Source organism: Lepidochelys olivacea (genome assembly GCF_965140295.1).
Source record: "Lepidochelys olivacea isolate rLepOli2 genome assembly, chromosome: 1".
Classification (NCBI taxonomy): Eukaryota; Metazoa; Chordata; order Testudines; family Cheloniidae; genus Lepidochelys; species Lepidochelys olivacea.
In genome coordinates this window covers 282,600,361-282,616,845 of record NC_140411.1, presented here as the reverse complement: position 1 = coordinate 282,616,845, position 16,485 = coordinate 282,600,361, and the positions used below count along the sequence as shown (strand labels likewise).

At 41.6% G+C, this 16,485-nt stretch overlaps 1 protein-coding gene across 3 annotated transcripts in view; it reads left to right on the top strand.

Annotated features, from left to right (window-relative positions):
- NAV3 (neuron navigator 3) overlaps nucleotides 1-16,485 on the top strand; it is a 366,054-nt gene that overhangs the window by 191,583 nt on the left and 157,986 nt on the right. For all 3 annotated transcript variants that reach the window (XM_084632115.1, XM_084632114.1, XM_084632113.1), the window contains exon 9: nucleotides 6,522-6,637. In XM_084632115.1, coding sequence (XP_084488241.1) covers nucleotides 6,522-6,637 — 116 coding nt within the window. The remainder of the gene's footprint in view (nucleotides 1-6,521; nucleotides 6,638-16,485) is intronic.

Genomic DNA, 16,485 nt, shown 5'->3' with positions numbered 1-16,485 from the left:
AAACTAAAATGGTCCAATTAAGCATAGGAACATCTGGATGTTTGATCAGATCCTTATTCAAACTACCACACCCTGTAGGCATGGCCAGATTAAAGCAGTCCCAAACTCTAGACACACCCACATATGTGGCCCCCACAGCCATACCTTGATCCTCCCTTAATTTGAACCATAGTATCAGGGTCCACCACTACAATAGCTGAGGAGCCCAATACCACTCCTGTTTGGACAGGCAGGGGCCTCCCTCTTCCCCTGTGCCTGGGCAAGCAGGGGTACATCCCAAAGAAGGATTCAGCCTCATCCACCGAGGCAGAGGATTCTGTATATGTGGGTGTGCCCACTGCCGTCACCCTAGCAGAGCCCTGATGGGGCATCAGAAGGAGGGCCCAATCACTGAGTTTCTACTGAGGTTGTGTCAGCAACGGCCCCCAGAGTTCCAGAGGCTTGGTGTGCTCTAGTGGTGGTGGGACCCAAGCATCTCCCCCCACACCCACACCCCTATGCCCACCCCCGGCTCCAGTGGCTGCTGTTCCTCTCTCTTCTGGAGCAGATACCTTCTTGGCCTCCCACTTCCAGAATAAATAGAAGGTTTCATGTACTCCACTGCAAGCTGAATTTAAATTCTGCTGTAAGATTCTTGAGTTCTTCCATGGAAATTCTGCAGAAGCTTTCGATAGTCAAAACAACTGAGGTTTTATGTATTTCAATATGAAAATGCCAAATACAGCCAGTACAGTGATTTCTGTGTTGTTTATTTTGGTAGCAAACCCAAATTGTTTTACATTGCCCTCACACTTCCAGTTTTGAGTCAGATAAATGGGGCAGATATTTCATGCCTCCCGAGCTATTGTTTCTGGCTGTCTGCAAACACAGGAAGACACCACTGAATCATTTACATTTGGTTCATATTTTGAAGTTATTCTTTGCAACAATGAAGACTAGAAATATAATTACATTTTTAAATTATAGCTTGGATTATGATGTCATCATGTGGCTCCAAGAGGTAAGTCCTTGGCATGTGCCTAGTTTTCAATCAACCTTGCCTGTGAGGTCTGCAAATTCGGTGTAGAAATCTTGCAAGTGTTTTTTCTCACAGTATTTCACTACTTCCACTCCTGGTCCCAGCTGGAATCAAGTTTTTGAAGAGCAAAGAAAATAGAGGGGGACAAGGTTCTATAAATGAAATGTGTCATATTGCTAAAAACGTTTGGGTTGAGCTTGGGCAAGAGAATGCTTAGGATGGTTCTCATTTTATTGACACAAAATTGCCCATCAGGGTAGGAGCCTTTTTACCTCTTCCTACCCCAGTTATGACCATACAGTCTTTACTGCTGAGTGAGATTCCTCATTGTCACTCTGCTACTTAGGACGCAATTCTGAAAGACCTTGAGCGTAAAACTACCAGGGATGTGAGTGTGTTGTACCAATAAAATAAAAACCAGCAGGATCTTATTAAAGGGAAAAAGGCAAAATACCACATTTATTGTGAATACAGAAAGAATCATAGTAAGCAGTTAGTTATAGCTATAACATTCCATTCAATCTCATATTTATTCACACATTCATTCATACAAACACACACACACACACATACACACCCACACACACAGGTTCTGCAAGGTTGTTATCATAGTTACCAGCCTTAGAGTTGCTCATGCCAAGCCACTGGCCAGGTGGCCTGGACATGAGGAGGGAGCAGGGCCTTGTCAGATGCTCATCTGATGCTCCTGGAAGTTGGTTTGCAGAATCAGACCCCAAAGTTCTCACTTTTTAGAGTCTATTTTTATAGGAATTTCTTCCTATGCCAGTCTATGGGAATTGCTTCATCATGCTGTTGCTGAATCAATCAGCAGATAGCACATTCCTGACGGCTCCAAGATGTTATCTTGTTCTTTGGTTCTCCCATTCTTGAGGCTGTTGGGTGGATTCCAGTCTGCCCTCCGGGGGGTCCTCTGGTTATTTCCACTTGACGCCTTCTTCAGCCGATGGACACTGGATTCTTAGGCTGGCACCTCCCTGATCATTCAGTTATTATCCACACCAAGCATCCATCCACATACATCCTCTATCTCTATTTTAATCACAATTGTTAATACAACAAAAGGGCGGGGAGTCTCTGGGTGTTGTTTCTGTTGTTAGAGTATTGTTTTGAGTCTCTCTCTCTGTGAACTGCTTTGAGAACAGACTCTGTCTTAGAATGTACTAAGACAATTAGCAGCTTGCAAGTTTCACACATAGAGGGAGAGAAACAGCACCAAAAACCAAGAGACCTCTTAATTAGTAATACCCTGGAATTTAAACTCTGGGGAATCAAACTCATTTGTGATTTTAATTCAGAACTTCTTTAATATGATCCAACAAGTGGGAATGCCGTGCTTGCAGCCCATGGATTCCTTGTAGTATTAATTAATTAAATAATTAGTGTGTCACAGGAAATAACACCCAAGAATCAAAACCAGTTCATATGATGGCAGTTAGACATTTGCTTCTTCACCATTCCCCAAAAATACAAAAACTGGCTATAAAAACTATGCATGTTGCAAGCTATCATTTGTGTTTATATTTCTGTTTAATACAGTTTTGAGTACCATAAAGAGGTAAGAATTCTACTGAAACAGATGTGTTTGGTTCTTTGTATATTGAGATCTGCTCCCTCATTCACTTAAATGAGTTGCTGAATAAATCCATTAAATACACAACTTTGAAGTAAATGTAGGAAAATAATTAACAGGTTGCTATTTCATAAAAGAAATTTCTTTTAAAATTAATCCTCAAATTCATCCAGTATTTTTATCAGTTACTCCTATGAACGGCATCTGTGCTGGGGACACCCCAAAGGGCATCTTGTGCTTCCCACAATATGTTATGGAAATGGGAATTTTAGGAGTCTAGATGTAATTTTAAGCTTTCAAAATTGGAAAATATATATAAAAAAGGATTTAGCAGGCCCTTATCAGAAACCAGAGGCAATTAGTGTTTTGGCATGTAATTTATGATTATCAGCACAGGATGTAAGGATGGCAAAACTGAACTCTAAATTAAGATTTTTAGAGGGAGTTGTGTGTCTTGTTGCACCCTGTTCACACCATTCCGTTTTTGTGTTCTTTTTCCACTCATGTACAAACACAGTGATGACCATTAAAAATCATCATTTACCAACAGTTTCCCCATCCTGCTTTCTGAGACATTGCAGATTTTTCCTAAGAAGAGATAACTATTGTACGAACCCTTGGGAAATGTCGACTGCGTAATAGTTTACCCCTGTTTAATGACAAATAAAGGTATCCAGTACTGTACTGCATAGTGTAACAATGTATTTTATTACATTTTAATAGTTACATATATTTAGTTCACATATGTTCTCAAGAATACTGGTCATTTGTTAGCAATCTAATAGAAATGTATAATTTTTACCTGTATCTCAGAATTTCCCAAGAGTTGGGTGGTCACATGACTAACATCATGAAGTAACATCATGAAGAGGAGCCAAACTGCACATAACTTTGAACATTTGGGGATAGATTTTGATTTTGGATAGCCCTAAGCAAGGGATTATGTGTAAACTGTACTGCTCCAGGGATGCCCCAGGGGATAGACACATGCCTACAATTCATCCATTTTTTCCCCCTTTGCTCCCAGGGATAATTTACTGCTGGCCTTTACCAGCAGTAATTTACTATGCTTCATACAAAAAGAAAAGGAGTACTTGTGGCACCTTAGAGACTAACCAATTTATTTGAGCATAAGCTTTCGTGAGCTACAGCTCACTTCATCGGATGCATACTGTGGAAAGTGTAGAAGATCTTTTATACACACAAAGCATGAAAAAATACCTCCCCCCACGCCACTCTCCTGCTGGTAATAGCTTACCTAAAGTGACCACTCTCCTTACAATGTGTATGATAATCAAGGTGGGCCATTTCCAGCACAAATCCAGGGTTTAACAAGAACTTCGGGGTGGGGGGGAGTGGTTAGGAAAAAACAAGGGGAAATAGGTTACCTTGCATAATGACTTAGCCACTCCCAGTCTCTAGTCAAGCCTAAGTTAATTGTATCCAATTAGCAAATGAATTCCAATTCAACAGTCTCTCACTGGAGTCTGGTTTTGAAGTTTTTTTGTTGTAATATCGCAACTTTCATGTTTGTAATCGCGTGACCAGAGAGACTGAAGTGTTCTCTAACTGGTTTATGAATGTTATAATTCTTGACATCTGATTTGTGTCCATTTATTCTTTTACGTAGAGACTGTCCAGTTTGATCAATGTATATGGCAGAGGGGCATTGCTGGCACATGATGGCATATATCACATTGGTGGATGTGCAGGTGAACGAGCCTCTGATAATGTGGCTGATGTTATTAGGCCCTGTGATGGTGTCCCCTGAATAGATATGTGGGCACAGTTGGCAACGGGCTTTGTTGCAAGGATAGGTTCTGGGTTAGTGGTTCTGTTGTGTGGTATGTGGTTGCTGGTGAGTATTTGCTTCAGGCTGGGGGGCTGTCTGTAGGCAAGGACTGGCCTGTCTCCCAGGATTTGAGAGAGTGTTGGGTCATCCTTCAGGATAGGTTGTAGATCCTTAATAATGCGTTGGAGGGGTTTTAGTTGGGGGCTGAAGGTGATGGCTAGTGGTGTTCTGTTATTTTCTTTGTTAGGCCTGTAGTAGGTGACTTCTGGGAACTCTTCTGGCTCTATCAATCTGTTTCTTCACTTCCGCAGGTGGGTATTGTAGTTGTAAGAATGCTTGATAGAGATCTTGTAGGTGTTTGTCTCTGTCTGAGGGGTTGGAGCAAATGCGGTTGTATCGCAGAGCTTGGCTGTAGACGATGGATCGTGTGGTGTGGTCAGGGTGAAAGCTGGAGGCATGTAGGTAGGAATAGCGGTCAGTAGGTTTCCGGTATAGGGTGGTGTTTATGTGACCATTGTTTATTAGCACTGTAGTGTCCAGGAAGTGGATCTCTTGTGTGGACTGGACCAGGCTGAGGTTGATGGTGGAATGGAAATTTTCAATTTTCAATAACAGAACGCCACTAGCCGTCACCTTCAGCCCCCAACTAAAACCCCTCCAATGCATTATTAAGGATCTACAACCTATCCTGAAGGATGACCCAACACTCTCTCAAATCCTGGGAGACAGGCCAGCCCTTGCCTACAGACAGCCCCCCCAACCTGAAGCAAATACTCACCAGCAACCACATACCACACAACAGAACCACTAACCCAGGAACCTACCCTTGCAACAAAGCCCGTTGCCAACTGTGCCCACATATCTATTCAGGGGACACCGTCACAGGGCCTAATAACATCAGCCACAATATCAGAGGCTCGTTCACCTGCACATCCACCAATGTGATATATGCCATCATGTGCCAGCAATGCCCCTCTGCCATTTACATTGGTCAAACTGGACAGTCTCTACGTAAAAGAATAAATGGACACAAATGAGATGTCAAGAATTATAACATTCATAAACCAGTCGGAGAACACTTCAGTCTCTCTGGTCACGCGATTACAAACATGAAAGTTGCGATATTATAACAAAAAAACTTCAAAACCAGACTCCAGCGAGAGACTGTTGAATTGGAATTCATTTGCAAATTGGATACAATTAACTTAGGCTTGACTAGAGACTGGGAGTGGCTAAGTCATTATGCAAGGTAACCTATTTCCCCTTGTTTTTTCCTAACTCCCCCGCCCCTCCCCCAGACATTCTTATTAAACCCTGGATTTGTGCTGGAAATGGCCCACCTTGATTATCATACACATTGTAAGGAGAGTGGTCACTTTAGATAAGCTATTACCAGCAGGAGAGTGAGTTTGTGTGGGGGGTGGGGTGGGGTGAGAAAACCTGGATTTGTGCTGGAAATGGCCCACCTTGATTATCATACACATTGTAAGGAGAGTGGTCACTTTAGGTAAGCTATTGCCAGCAGGAGAGTGGGGTGGGGGGGGATTTTTTCATGCTTTTTGTGTATAAAAGATCTTCTACACTTTCCACGATATGCATCCGAGGAAGTGAGCTGTAGCTCACGAAAGCTTATGCTCAAATAAATTGGTTAGTCTCTAAGGTGCCACAAGTACTCCTTTTCTTTTTGAGAAAAAACAGACTAACATGGCTGTTACTCTGAAACCTGTCATTATGCTTCATACCCCTCACATATACATAGATGCTGGCTTAGCCATTCTGGCCATTGAGTTGGGGGTTAGACTGTTACCTGCCTGAATATTGCCTACCTGTGTCAGGGAAAGATTAAGCAAACAAGGGCCCCTGCTTATTCCCTGACTCAAGTCTGGGTTGTTTATGTAGGGATGTAAAGTCCTTACTCCCTTGGTGAAATGTGTCGTTTAAGACAGAATGTAGCACCATGCAATGAGGGTAGAATGTGGCATTCATGATATTTTCACCGTATGCCTTTTGTTGAGATGAATACAGTGCAAAAAGATGTCAGTTATGCCCTGAATTAACATTTACCATTGCTGTGTGTATAACAGACATCTGTTATAATGAGTCTTCTTGGTTGATTTCAGAACACACTCAGAAAATGACAGTACCTCTTTACCACCTGCTGACTCCTGCACCAGTCCTACTAAAATGGATTTATCATACAGTAAGACTGCCAAACAGTGCCTAGAGGAGATATCTGGTGAGTAGCATGTGGGAAAAACCTCAGTATAGGAATGTATATTTCTTTGTTTACATAGCTCTCCTACTAATAGCTTAGCAATGGTTTAAAATAATGCCTTTGACCTCTACTCATTATATTAAATATGCAGAGAAAGTGGATCACACGCTGTTAGCACTTCAACTGCAAATTCTTTTATCTAAGATGTCTCACTTAGAATATCCTCTTCATCATTTTGCAGAAACTGGAGTGTTCATAAATTAGGATTTCAAGACATTATTATTACTGAATGCTCTGTGAGGAAACTTGAGAAGCCTATCTCGTAATGTGTGACACTGGGAGAATAAGATCAAATCAAAATGTCAGAAGCTGAAGTGTTAATAACAGAACATTTTTATTTCTGTAAGTCAATCTAGATTCAAAAAAGGGAGTAACTGAACAAATCCTTACAGCTGTGCTAGCCTGTGGCCCACTCAGCAAGGTTCTGTCTTGGGGTTCCCTCTAGATATGGGTTGAAATCCTTACTAAATTCAATTGTATTTTTTTTGTGACTACGGGTCAGATCATCAGCTGTTGTACATTGGCATAGTCCTTAGATGTCAATGGAAACATGACAATTTACATCAGCTACGGCCATTTCCGGTCATAAATCTAGCTGTCAATGGGCACCAAACAAAGTGCGCCACAGCTGAGTTTCTCATTAGGATTGAATTGCATAGAAGAGCTGTGTACTTTTAAAGGGCTTGTTTGTCTGAACTGTGGTTTCCTTTTTTTACTCTGTACCATGACTTTCAAGCTCACTTTTATGAGCATAAAGGGTGAAATGTTCTGGAGGATGGCGTGGATTGTACCCTCAGCAACTTTGCAGATGACACTTAACTGGGAGGAGTGGTAGATACGCTGGAGGGTAGGAATAGGATACAGAGGGACCTAAATAAATTAGAGCAGTGTTTCCCAAACTTGGGAGGCGAATTGTTCAGGGAAAGCCCCTGGCGGGCCCGGCTGGTTTGTTTACCTGCCGCGTCCGCAGGTTTGGCTGATCGCGGCTCCCACTGGCCGTGGTTCACTGTGCCCGGCCAATGGGGCCTGCGGGAAGCAGTGGCCAGTAGGTCCCTCGGCCCATGCCACTTCCCGCAGCCCCCACTGTCCGGGCACTGTGAACCACGGCCAGTAGGAGCCGCGATCGGCCGAACCTGCAGATGCAGCAGGTAAAGAAACCGGCCGGGCCCGCCAGGGGCTTTCCTTGCACAAGCAGCGTCCCAAGTTTGGGAAACACTGAATTAGAGGACTGAGCCAAAAGTAATCTGATGAGGTTCAACAAGGACAAGTGTGGAGTCCTGCACTTAGGATGGAAGAATCCCATGCACTGCTACAGACTAGGGACTGAGAGGCTAGGCAGCAGTTCTGCAGAAAAGGACCTAGGGGTTACAGTGGACGAGAAGCCAAATATGAGTCAACAGTGTGCCCTTGTTGCCAAGAAGGCTTACAGCATTTTGGGCTGTATAAGTAGGAGCATTGCCAGCAGATCGAGGGACATGATCATTCCCCTCTATTCAGCATTGGTGAGGCCTCATCTGGAGTGCTGTGTCCAGTTTTAGGCCCCACACTACAAAAATTGGAAAAGCTTCCAGCAGAGGGCAACAAAAATGATTAGGGGACTGGAACACATGACTTATGAGGAGAGGCTGAGGGAACTGGGATTGTTTAGTCTGCGGAAGAGAAGAATGAGGGGGGATTTGATAGCTGCTTTCAACTACCTGAAAGGGGGTTCCAAAGAGGATGGATCTAGACTGTTCTCAGTGGTAGCAGATGACAGAACAAGGAGTAATGGTCTCAAGTTGCAGTGGGGGAGGTTTAGGTTGGATATTAGGAAAAACTTTTTCACTAGGAGGGTGGTGAAGCACGGAGGTGGTGGAATCTCCTTCCTTAGAGGTTTTTAAGGTCAGGCTTGACAAAGCCCTGGCTGGGATGATTTAGTTGGAGATTGGTCCTGCTTTGATGGCTTCCTGAGGTCCCTTCCAACCCTGATATTCTTTGATTCTATGAAATTATGGCCCATTGAAATCTACTGGAGTTTTGCCATTTTGCCCCAAATTTTCAAAATTCAAACAAATGTTAAAAAACACATCTGGTTTTTCTCACTCAAGATGTAATTTGTTTAAAGGAACTCATTTGACACACACAACTCTGAAATGCTATCACGCTTAGAAAGGATCATCAAATTTGCCCCAGTTTTGTCAGACTGCTTTGGCATCTGGCCTGATTCATATTAAAGTGGAGGTTTTATCTTGTTTCAGGATAGGTAACTGGCTCTGTCTCAGTTTTTCCTCAAGTGTCTCCAAACTGACATCCCGCACCTGCCAAATTCTTGATCAACTTTTTGACAAGTAGCCCAGTCTGAAACCTAATTAAGTGTTCCCTTTAGGTTCCAGTTAGATATATATTATCATGGAAACTTCTTGCATTCTAAATTAGTTAAACTTAATCTTCCTAAAGGCAGATACATGGCTCATTGGTCTTATTGTAGGCATAACAATTAAAAACATGCACATCTAAATAGGTGTAAATATTACAAAAGATGTTTCAAGAAATTATCCGAAGGGATGGTAAAAAATCACTTTTGTGCCTGCTGTAATGATCCTCTAAGATAGCAGGTATCCAGTCCTTTTACTGTTCTGTGTCAAAGTGGCAAATGCAGCAAAAAAGAGAGAGTGGCATATGGGGCACTAAAGAGACATCAGAGATGTTTCTGATCTCATTATTCAGACTCTGTCATTAGCTGCAGACTGCCATAATGGGCAGCATGGCGGCACCACTGTGAGAGTTCAGCCATTGTTTCACTGTAAATTTGGCACACGGAGGAAACCAAATGTGTGTCACTCATAATTGGCAGTTAGAAATATGAGGAATGGCTGGATCAAACAATCACCCTGTGCAGCAAATGTATTATTAGCTATATATGTGCTGAAGAATATCATTTGGACTCTATCCATGTGCTGGCTATTCAGGAGACTGCTCTAGGATGAGCTAAGCAGGGGTAAGACAGAGATTTCCAAGCTCCCAAGTATATTCCAGCCACTCAGTGGGATAATCATCCAGCAAGGGATGTCATCTGTACCAAGGACACATGCAAGGGTGATTTTTTGTGATATGGACTCTTAAGTAGATAGGATGGGAGAGAATTATGAGTTGTTTTGTCTTTCTGTAACCTTTCTCTATTACATTCTATTTAGGTTCTTATACTGTGCCCATTATCATGTTACCTAAGCCCCAGGCTTGTTTTGGTTTTTGAATGACTTGATACGCAAACCCACTAGCCAGAAGTACAGTTAGTCAAAAAGGGTCTAATTCTGCAAGGTGCTGAGCGTCCCCTGCAAAATCATTTGTACAAAGGGAATTGAGGTCACTCAGCCATTCACAGGACTGGGCTCAGAAAGTTCTGTTCCATTTGCATATTTGTTTCATTTGTCTTTTTGGTCTTTGTTATTGTTTTTAAAGTGCCAAATGTTTACTGGGTGTTCTGCTAGGCAAATAGAAAGACAAGATTTCCCAGTCAAAGTTCTGGCAAGTCTAAGGGCCTGAGCCTGCTTGCACTGTATAAAGTGAAGTACATGCATAGATCTCTGCAAGATCAGGGCCTAATTTTAGGTATGGGGTAACAAAAAATGAGGAAGGGAAAGAGAGCAAGGAATAGGGTTACTAGAGTAATAAAATAAATTCTAATCCTAGTTTTGTTATTCACTCACTGTATGACCAAGAGCAAGTTGGTTAAACTTTCTTCACCATTTTCACCATCTGTAAAACAGGGATATTTGCCACCCTACGTTGCAGAGGTGGTGTGGGCATTAATAAGCTAATTATACAATAGCACTCTGAAAAAAATGTACATCTCTAGAATTGCAAAATATTATTTTAATAATCCAATTATGTTACTAAGCTTTTGCACAGTGTTTACATGTTTAAAGAGTTTAGCATGCCTGTTAAGGCTGATTCCCCACTCTGGAACTTCCCGTGCAGAAGGTGGGGGCCTGCAAGGACTCTAAAAAATAATACTTACCACTCTAGGCTGTATTAAATTCCCAAGGTTACAGCTTCTCTCTGACCTTGGATTGGTAGATGTTGCCACCACCCAAGTGCAAAACCCTCTTGAGAACCCAGGAAGGCGCACTTGGGACTTCCTTCCTGTGGGGTACCCTCAAGCCCTTTCACCTCCCCCTTCAGGGAAGAGCTGAGAAGAAAAACAAAGGAAATCAGATGTTGTCACTTGCTAATTAAACGACGTGCACAAACCTCTTAGGACACAAAAATGAAATTCTGTTCTTAAAAAAGGTAAATTATATAAATAAAAAAAGAAGAAAATACATCTGGGATTTACGCTTTTGCTAGATTTAAAAAAAAACAATTACAAGGATTAAGCATTGAGAATAGCTTTCTTGAGGTCCAGCTAAAAGGTTACAAGCAAAACAAAAGCACCTGGGGTTAGCACAGAGGAATCCACAAGCCATAAAGAAATAAAAGAGATAAACCTAAACGCGTCTTCCTCGACATTTCCTAATCTACTAACATATCTGGAGTTTTAGATGAGTAGTTTCTAGGCATAATACTAATATTTTTTCATACCTGGCCCAAGCTTCTCACAGCATAACTGTTCCTTGTCTGCCTCTCCCCGAGAACAACCACAGACAGACAAAAGGGGAGTCTTGTTTCAATTTTAAAAAGTTCTAGCCTTCCCATTGGCTCTTTTGGCCAGGTGCCCACTCACTTCCTTTTACCTATGCATAGCAGTAAGACTTTTAACCCTTTACAGGTAAAGCAAATAGAGAACAGCTACTAAGAGGGATTTTATAGCTACTAGCTGGTTGGAAACCCCTTCATTTATCACAATACCATAAATAATTATACATGAAGTTGCAAATATTAGCTAATTATAAATACACCATTCCTGATGTTTCATGTGGAAGCACTATACAAAAGTTAGGAAGGAGGCAAGGAATCATTTTAAGAATTAGAATTATATCCCAATATTAGCAGTGGGATTAGCATATCAACTTTGTATTTTCAGATGTGCACTTTTTTCCCCTTTCTAAAAGAAACACTTGAAAAGGATTTTGTAAACCATGTACACATGTACTTAGAATTAACTACATTTAGCATGTTGTTCTAATTCTGTGGATTTTGAGGTTCTATTATATAATTCATTAACAAAGGGCCAAACTGTGCATTCAAACATCAAGGAAAGTTGTGTGTGCTTATCTGAGAACAGAATTTGTCCATAGATTATTAAATTTGTAAATCATTTTTAAGATTCCTTTGTATGTAATGCATTATACAAAATAAGGTTTATTATTTCTATAAGCATGGGGTTGGGAAAATTCCCTATTGTCCTCTCTAAAAATGACACTTCCATCTTTAGGGTCCAGTACATTAGATTGTCATGTAATTGAGGAATATAATGTAATGTTTGCTACCTCAAAACTTCCTAATGTGATTTCTGTTCTATAGCCTGTTCCTGTTCATGGTTTTAGTTATGTTTCTTTGTTTCCATTTATATTTTTTAAAAATTTAAAATGGGAGAATGAGCTTTAGAAGACTATATTTCAGTAAATAAACCTGGGACTCTTCCATATTGGAGTCTCAGGTATTGTCACATTGCGGGGGTACATAGTAGATCAGAGGGTAGGTTAAAATCATCATTACAAAGGGACAGTTATCATAATTCAGAGTTCTTTGTGCTGTGCATTCATCCCAGGTACATTGTGTGCATCTAATGTATTTTAGGGGATGATGAAGATAGTAATAACCTGGGCAGCTAAGACAGGGGTCCCATGGAAAAATAGCATGTGATCATGCAATAAAAATCTGTAGTACATTACATATGCACAAAAAGGGGCGAATTAAGAATGCACAGGAAACCTTAATTGTAACATTTATAACATTTAAGTGCTTGACTTTGCTACCTTAATACACTAAATAAGCTGTTTTATCTGGCACTTCACCAACCGGAAAGCTCTATAAACTGGAATTTCTGATCTTCATTGAAAGTCCTGTTTATAGTCTGGTTGGTGCAGGCGGGCAGGGGTTGGGGTGTGGGAGGGGGCTCAGGGTGCCGGATCCAGGGGGCACTCATCTAGGGCGGCTCCCTGCAAGTAGTGACCCGTCCCAGCTGCTCCTAGGCAGAGGCGGTGCCTCCACCCACAGGCCCTGCCCCCGCAACCTCCATTGGCTGCGGTTCCCAGCTAATGGGAGCTGTGGGGGCAGCACACAGAGCTACCTGTCGTGCTTCCGCCTAGGAGTAGCTGGGTCAGGTCGCCGTTTGCGGGGAGCTGCCTGAGGTGAGCGCCCCCTGGATCCCCCTCCCGCACCCCAACCTCCAGCCACGCACCCCCTCCCAAACCCAAAGTCCCTCCCTCTTAGTTAACCCCCATTTTTCACTTACCAGCACCCTCCATTCCCCCAACATGCTGTATAAAACTGCTTTTCCTGTAACATTTTAAATGTAATTTCTGTAATTTTAAATGTAATTTATTTGTTGTGTATCTATCTATCTATTTGCACCTATTTTAGATCAATCGATAGATAGATAAAGTACACACTTTTCTGCTGCCAGGTAGGTCTTGTTGCTGATTGCAGCATACACAGTGGCTGGCTGGAGGACTAGATGCATTTCTCAGACTTCACACTCTTGTGGATGATATGTGTGGGCAAGCCCATTAACAATCCTGAGTAGCATGGAGGAGTCCTGCCCTATTGCTTACCCTGAGGAACAAAGACACTGCCACCTTCTCCCCGTTGCACACCAGTGCTGCATTAATTTGAAAATGAAGCAATTGAAAATAGTCCTTTGGCCACTAGCATCGTGCAAACAGAAGAGTGTTCATTGCTGACATTCTTTCTCTCTCTTTCTTTTTGGAGGAGCAGGGGAAGTGGAGTAGGGCTGGATTTCCTTTAGTTCATTTCATTTTGAACAACCTTCCCATCTGAGTCTCTCATTTTCTTTCCTGTACGCTTTTTGTATAGAGGGGTCCAGCAGTGATTTAGTTTTCAAAATGATCATCACTGACATCATTAGATCTTTATTTCTTTTGTTGGAGTCCCCCAGGAAAAAATGCACCCCTCCATTTTGTTGCTAGGAGATATATTTTTATCCAGCCCTACCTTAGGTAGCAGCTGTAAAATGAGAGGCTGAAAAGCAAATACGACACTGGGGCAACTCTTAATGCCCATCTATTACTAATATAGAAAGTCTGCAAATAATCTGTCCTTGTGTGTCATTAATTCCTGGGGTTTCCCACAATACAGTGTGTTACAGGTGTATTATGATGCTGACAGAATCAGTGTATTGTTATGTAGCATTTCTATATTTATTTTGGACATTTATGCACAGTATTTGGCCAAATTGATTGCTCCTGGGTAGACCTTTGTGTTTCAAAGATGGGATAAAATTCTACTTTAGTGCTAATTTTCTGTTCAAGCACCTTAATTATTTATACAAGTATTTTTTTCCCACTGGGAGAAGATATATTTTAAATGTTAGTCTCTATGTATAAAAGCAACATTTAGCTCTTGTAAACTTTGTTTCAGACTTGAAATTGGGTGGCTTTGTAAGAAAATTATATTCTTTCCATAGAGTATTTTATTTAATAGGTTCCCTTTTGAAGTTGTGAAGCCTTGATTTTGATCAAAGCTTTATAATTCCATAGTAGCTTCTGAATCCCAAGAATTTTTTTGAAGGAGGAAATGAAATCTCTCACTTTATAAATCACTGCCACAGAGTGGGTAGCATCAGGCTCCATTCTTTAGTTTCTTTATCCTCTTAAATTATATTTATTAATTTACAGCAGAAATTGCAAGATTCAAGAGCCATTCGCAAATCTGCTTTTTAACTGTCCGCAAAGGGAGTAGCAGGGAGAAGGAACAAATAGTTTGTCATTCTTACCTTCCAGGGAGAAAAATAGCATTTCAGTGCGAGCTAGGGCTAATATTGTAGAGGCCCAGTCAGGTGAAGCGGTGTCTTGAAACCTGTGGCATTTTAAACTAGACAGAGGCTTCTATGTCTCCGGTTTAAATCACCAGGATGTTTGCTGCCATGGCAGCCAGCAGCATCCACTGCAGTAGCAGGGAAGAGTCATAGATCTGGGAATGCAGGATGAATACTAAAATGTGAGGAGGCTCGTGCAGAGCTTTGCTTCAGTGGTTAATTTTGGCTCTTATTGAGCTCTGACGCGTAGGCTGTACTTGCAGCTCTGTGTCAGCCCATCTAAAGTAAAGAGCTGTGCGTTGGGATCGGGCATGATCTTGTGAGAGGGGAAAAAAGCACAAGACAGTACTTGCGCTGTACTTTGGATTTCAGAACACTGCAGCTGTAGAGAGAGATGCAGGCCCATCATTCTGATGAGACTGGTGATTGGATGAAGAGGGGAGAATGCAGTTGGCTTTTGGGATTACTTCTATGTGGGAGCAGAGTGTTTGATCAACTCTCTTCTGCTTGAGAGAAATTCAAGTAAAAATGCCTGTAAGTATTGCAGATTAACGTGACTGGAAAGAAGTGGCTTAGCCCAGGCAGCAATGTACATTTAGAGAAAATGACTGTGCCTGTCTAGTCATTTACAGCACATAAACTGGATGCTTGAGATTTGCTTTTCATTACAAATGCAAAGATGTGCTACATGGTGTGTGCATCGTACAGTACTGAAAGGGTCACACCTGAGACCTGCTTAAAGATCTGAGCTACTGTAGATCTAGGAATATGAAATCTAGCTGAGGTGAAGCTTTAGCTGAAAGGATGCAACGACCTGCTGAATTATCAGTCTTTAAAGGCAAGGATGTTAGAAGAGGGAATGCTCGTCTTCAGAAACAGAAGTCTTTGACCAACCTTGCACTCATAAGTGAAGGGGAGAAGAGACGATACTCATACAGGGAGAACTGGTTTGGAAATGCCTCGAAGTCTAGCCAGAATTGTCATCAGAGAGAGGCAGAAGTTGGAGATAGAATCTCATTGTCCAAGTTGCTCTCGCAGTCGGTGCACTCTCTTCACCATACCAGCAGTGCAACACCCCAGGAAACTGAAGTCTTACCACCTGCTGGAAGCAATAAGTCAAGTAGAAGATCTGGAGGCCAGTCTACAGATGCAGGTTTTGAGGTTGGTAATGAGGAAAGGGACAAATCAGATGATGAAAATGTCCCCTGCAAGTCAAATTTCACTAGCAGGAACTGGGCAGAGGAAGAAGAAGAAGGCTGCCTCCGTGAAGGGACTGCACAGCTGGATGAGGATGTCATAATGACAATGCTGGGTGACCTAGAACAAGTACTTTACACTGATATATTAGGTAAGTTAATTTCTGGTTGACACAAGAAAGGGCAGAGAGTTACATAAGTATTAGAACAGATCTGCATGGAGCAGACTTCTGTTGTTGACAGTAATATTGTGAGACAGAATTGGGTTCGTTTGCAGTAGTATATAAAATTGAATTTTAGAGTATTCCTCTCTTGCTTCCTTTGTTCCTTTTAGGTTTAAAGGGTGTAGGTAATGAAGACCAGTTTCTAAATCTTTTTTGATAGGTACATTAGCAGCAATACGGTATGTGAATGATTGAGCACAGTTTTCTTAGCTCTTTAAAAATAAAGTGAAACATGTGTTAACAGTTTATTAATAAATATTTTATTTCTGTTTGAATAACTTTCCTTCTCATTAATGTAAAATTAGGATCCTTGGATTCTTAACAAGGATTGTTTTAGTAGGCAATATTATGGCCTAGTTATGACTTTATCCTCACATTTTCCCTCCACCCTCCAGGTAATCTCATACATACACATGGAATTTCAATAGAATTGTGGGTGCCAAAGCTTCACATTCTAGCTACATCAATTCG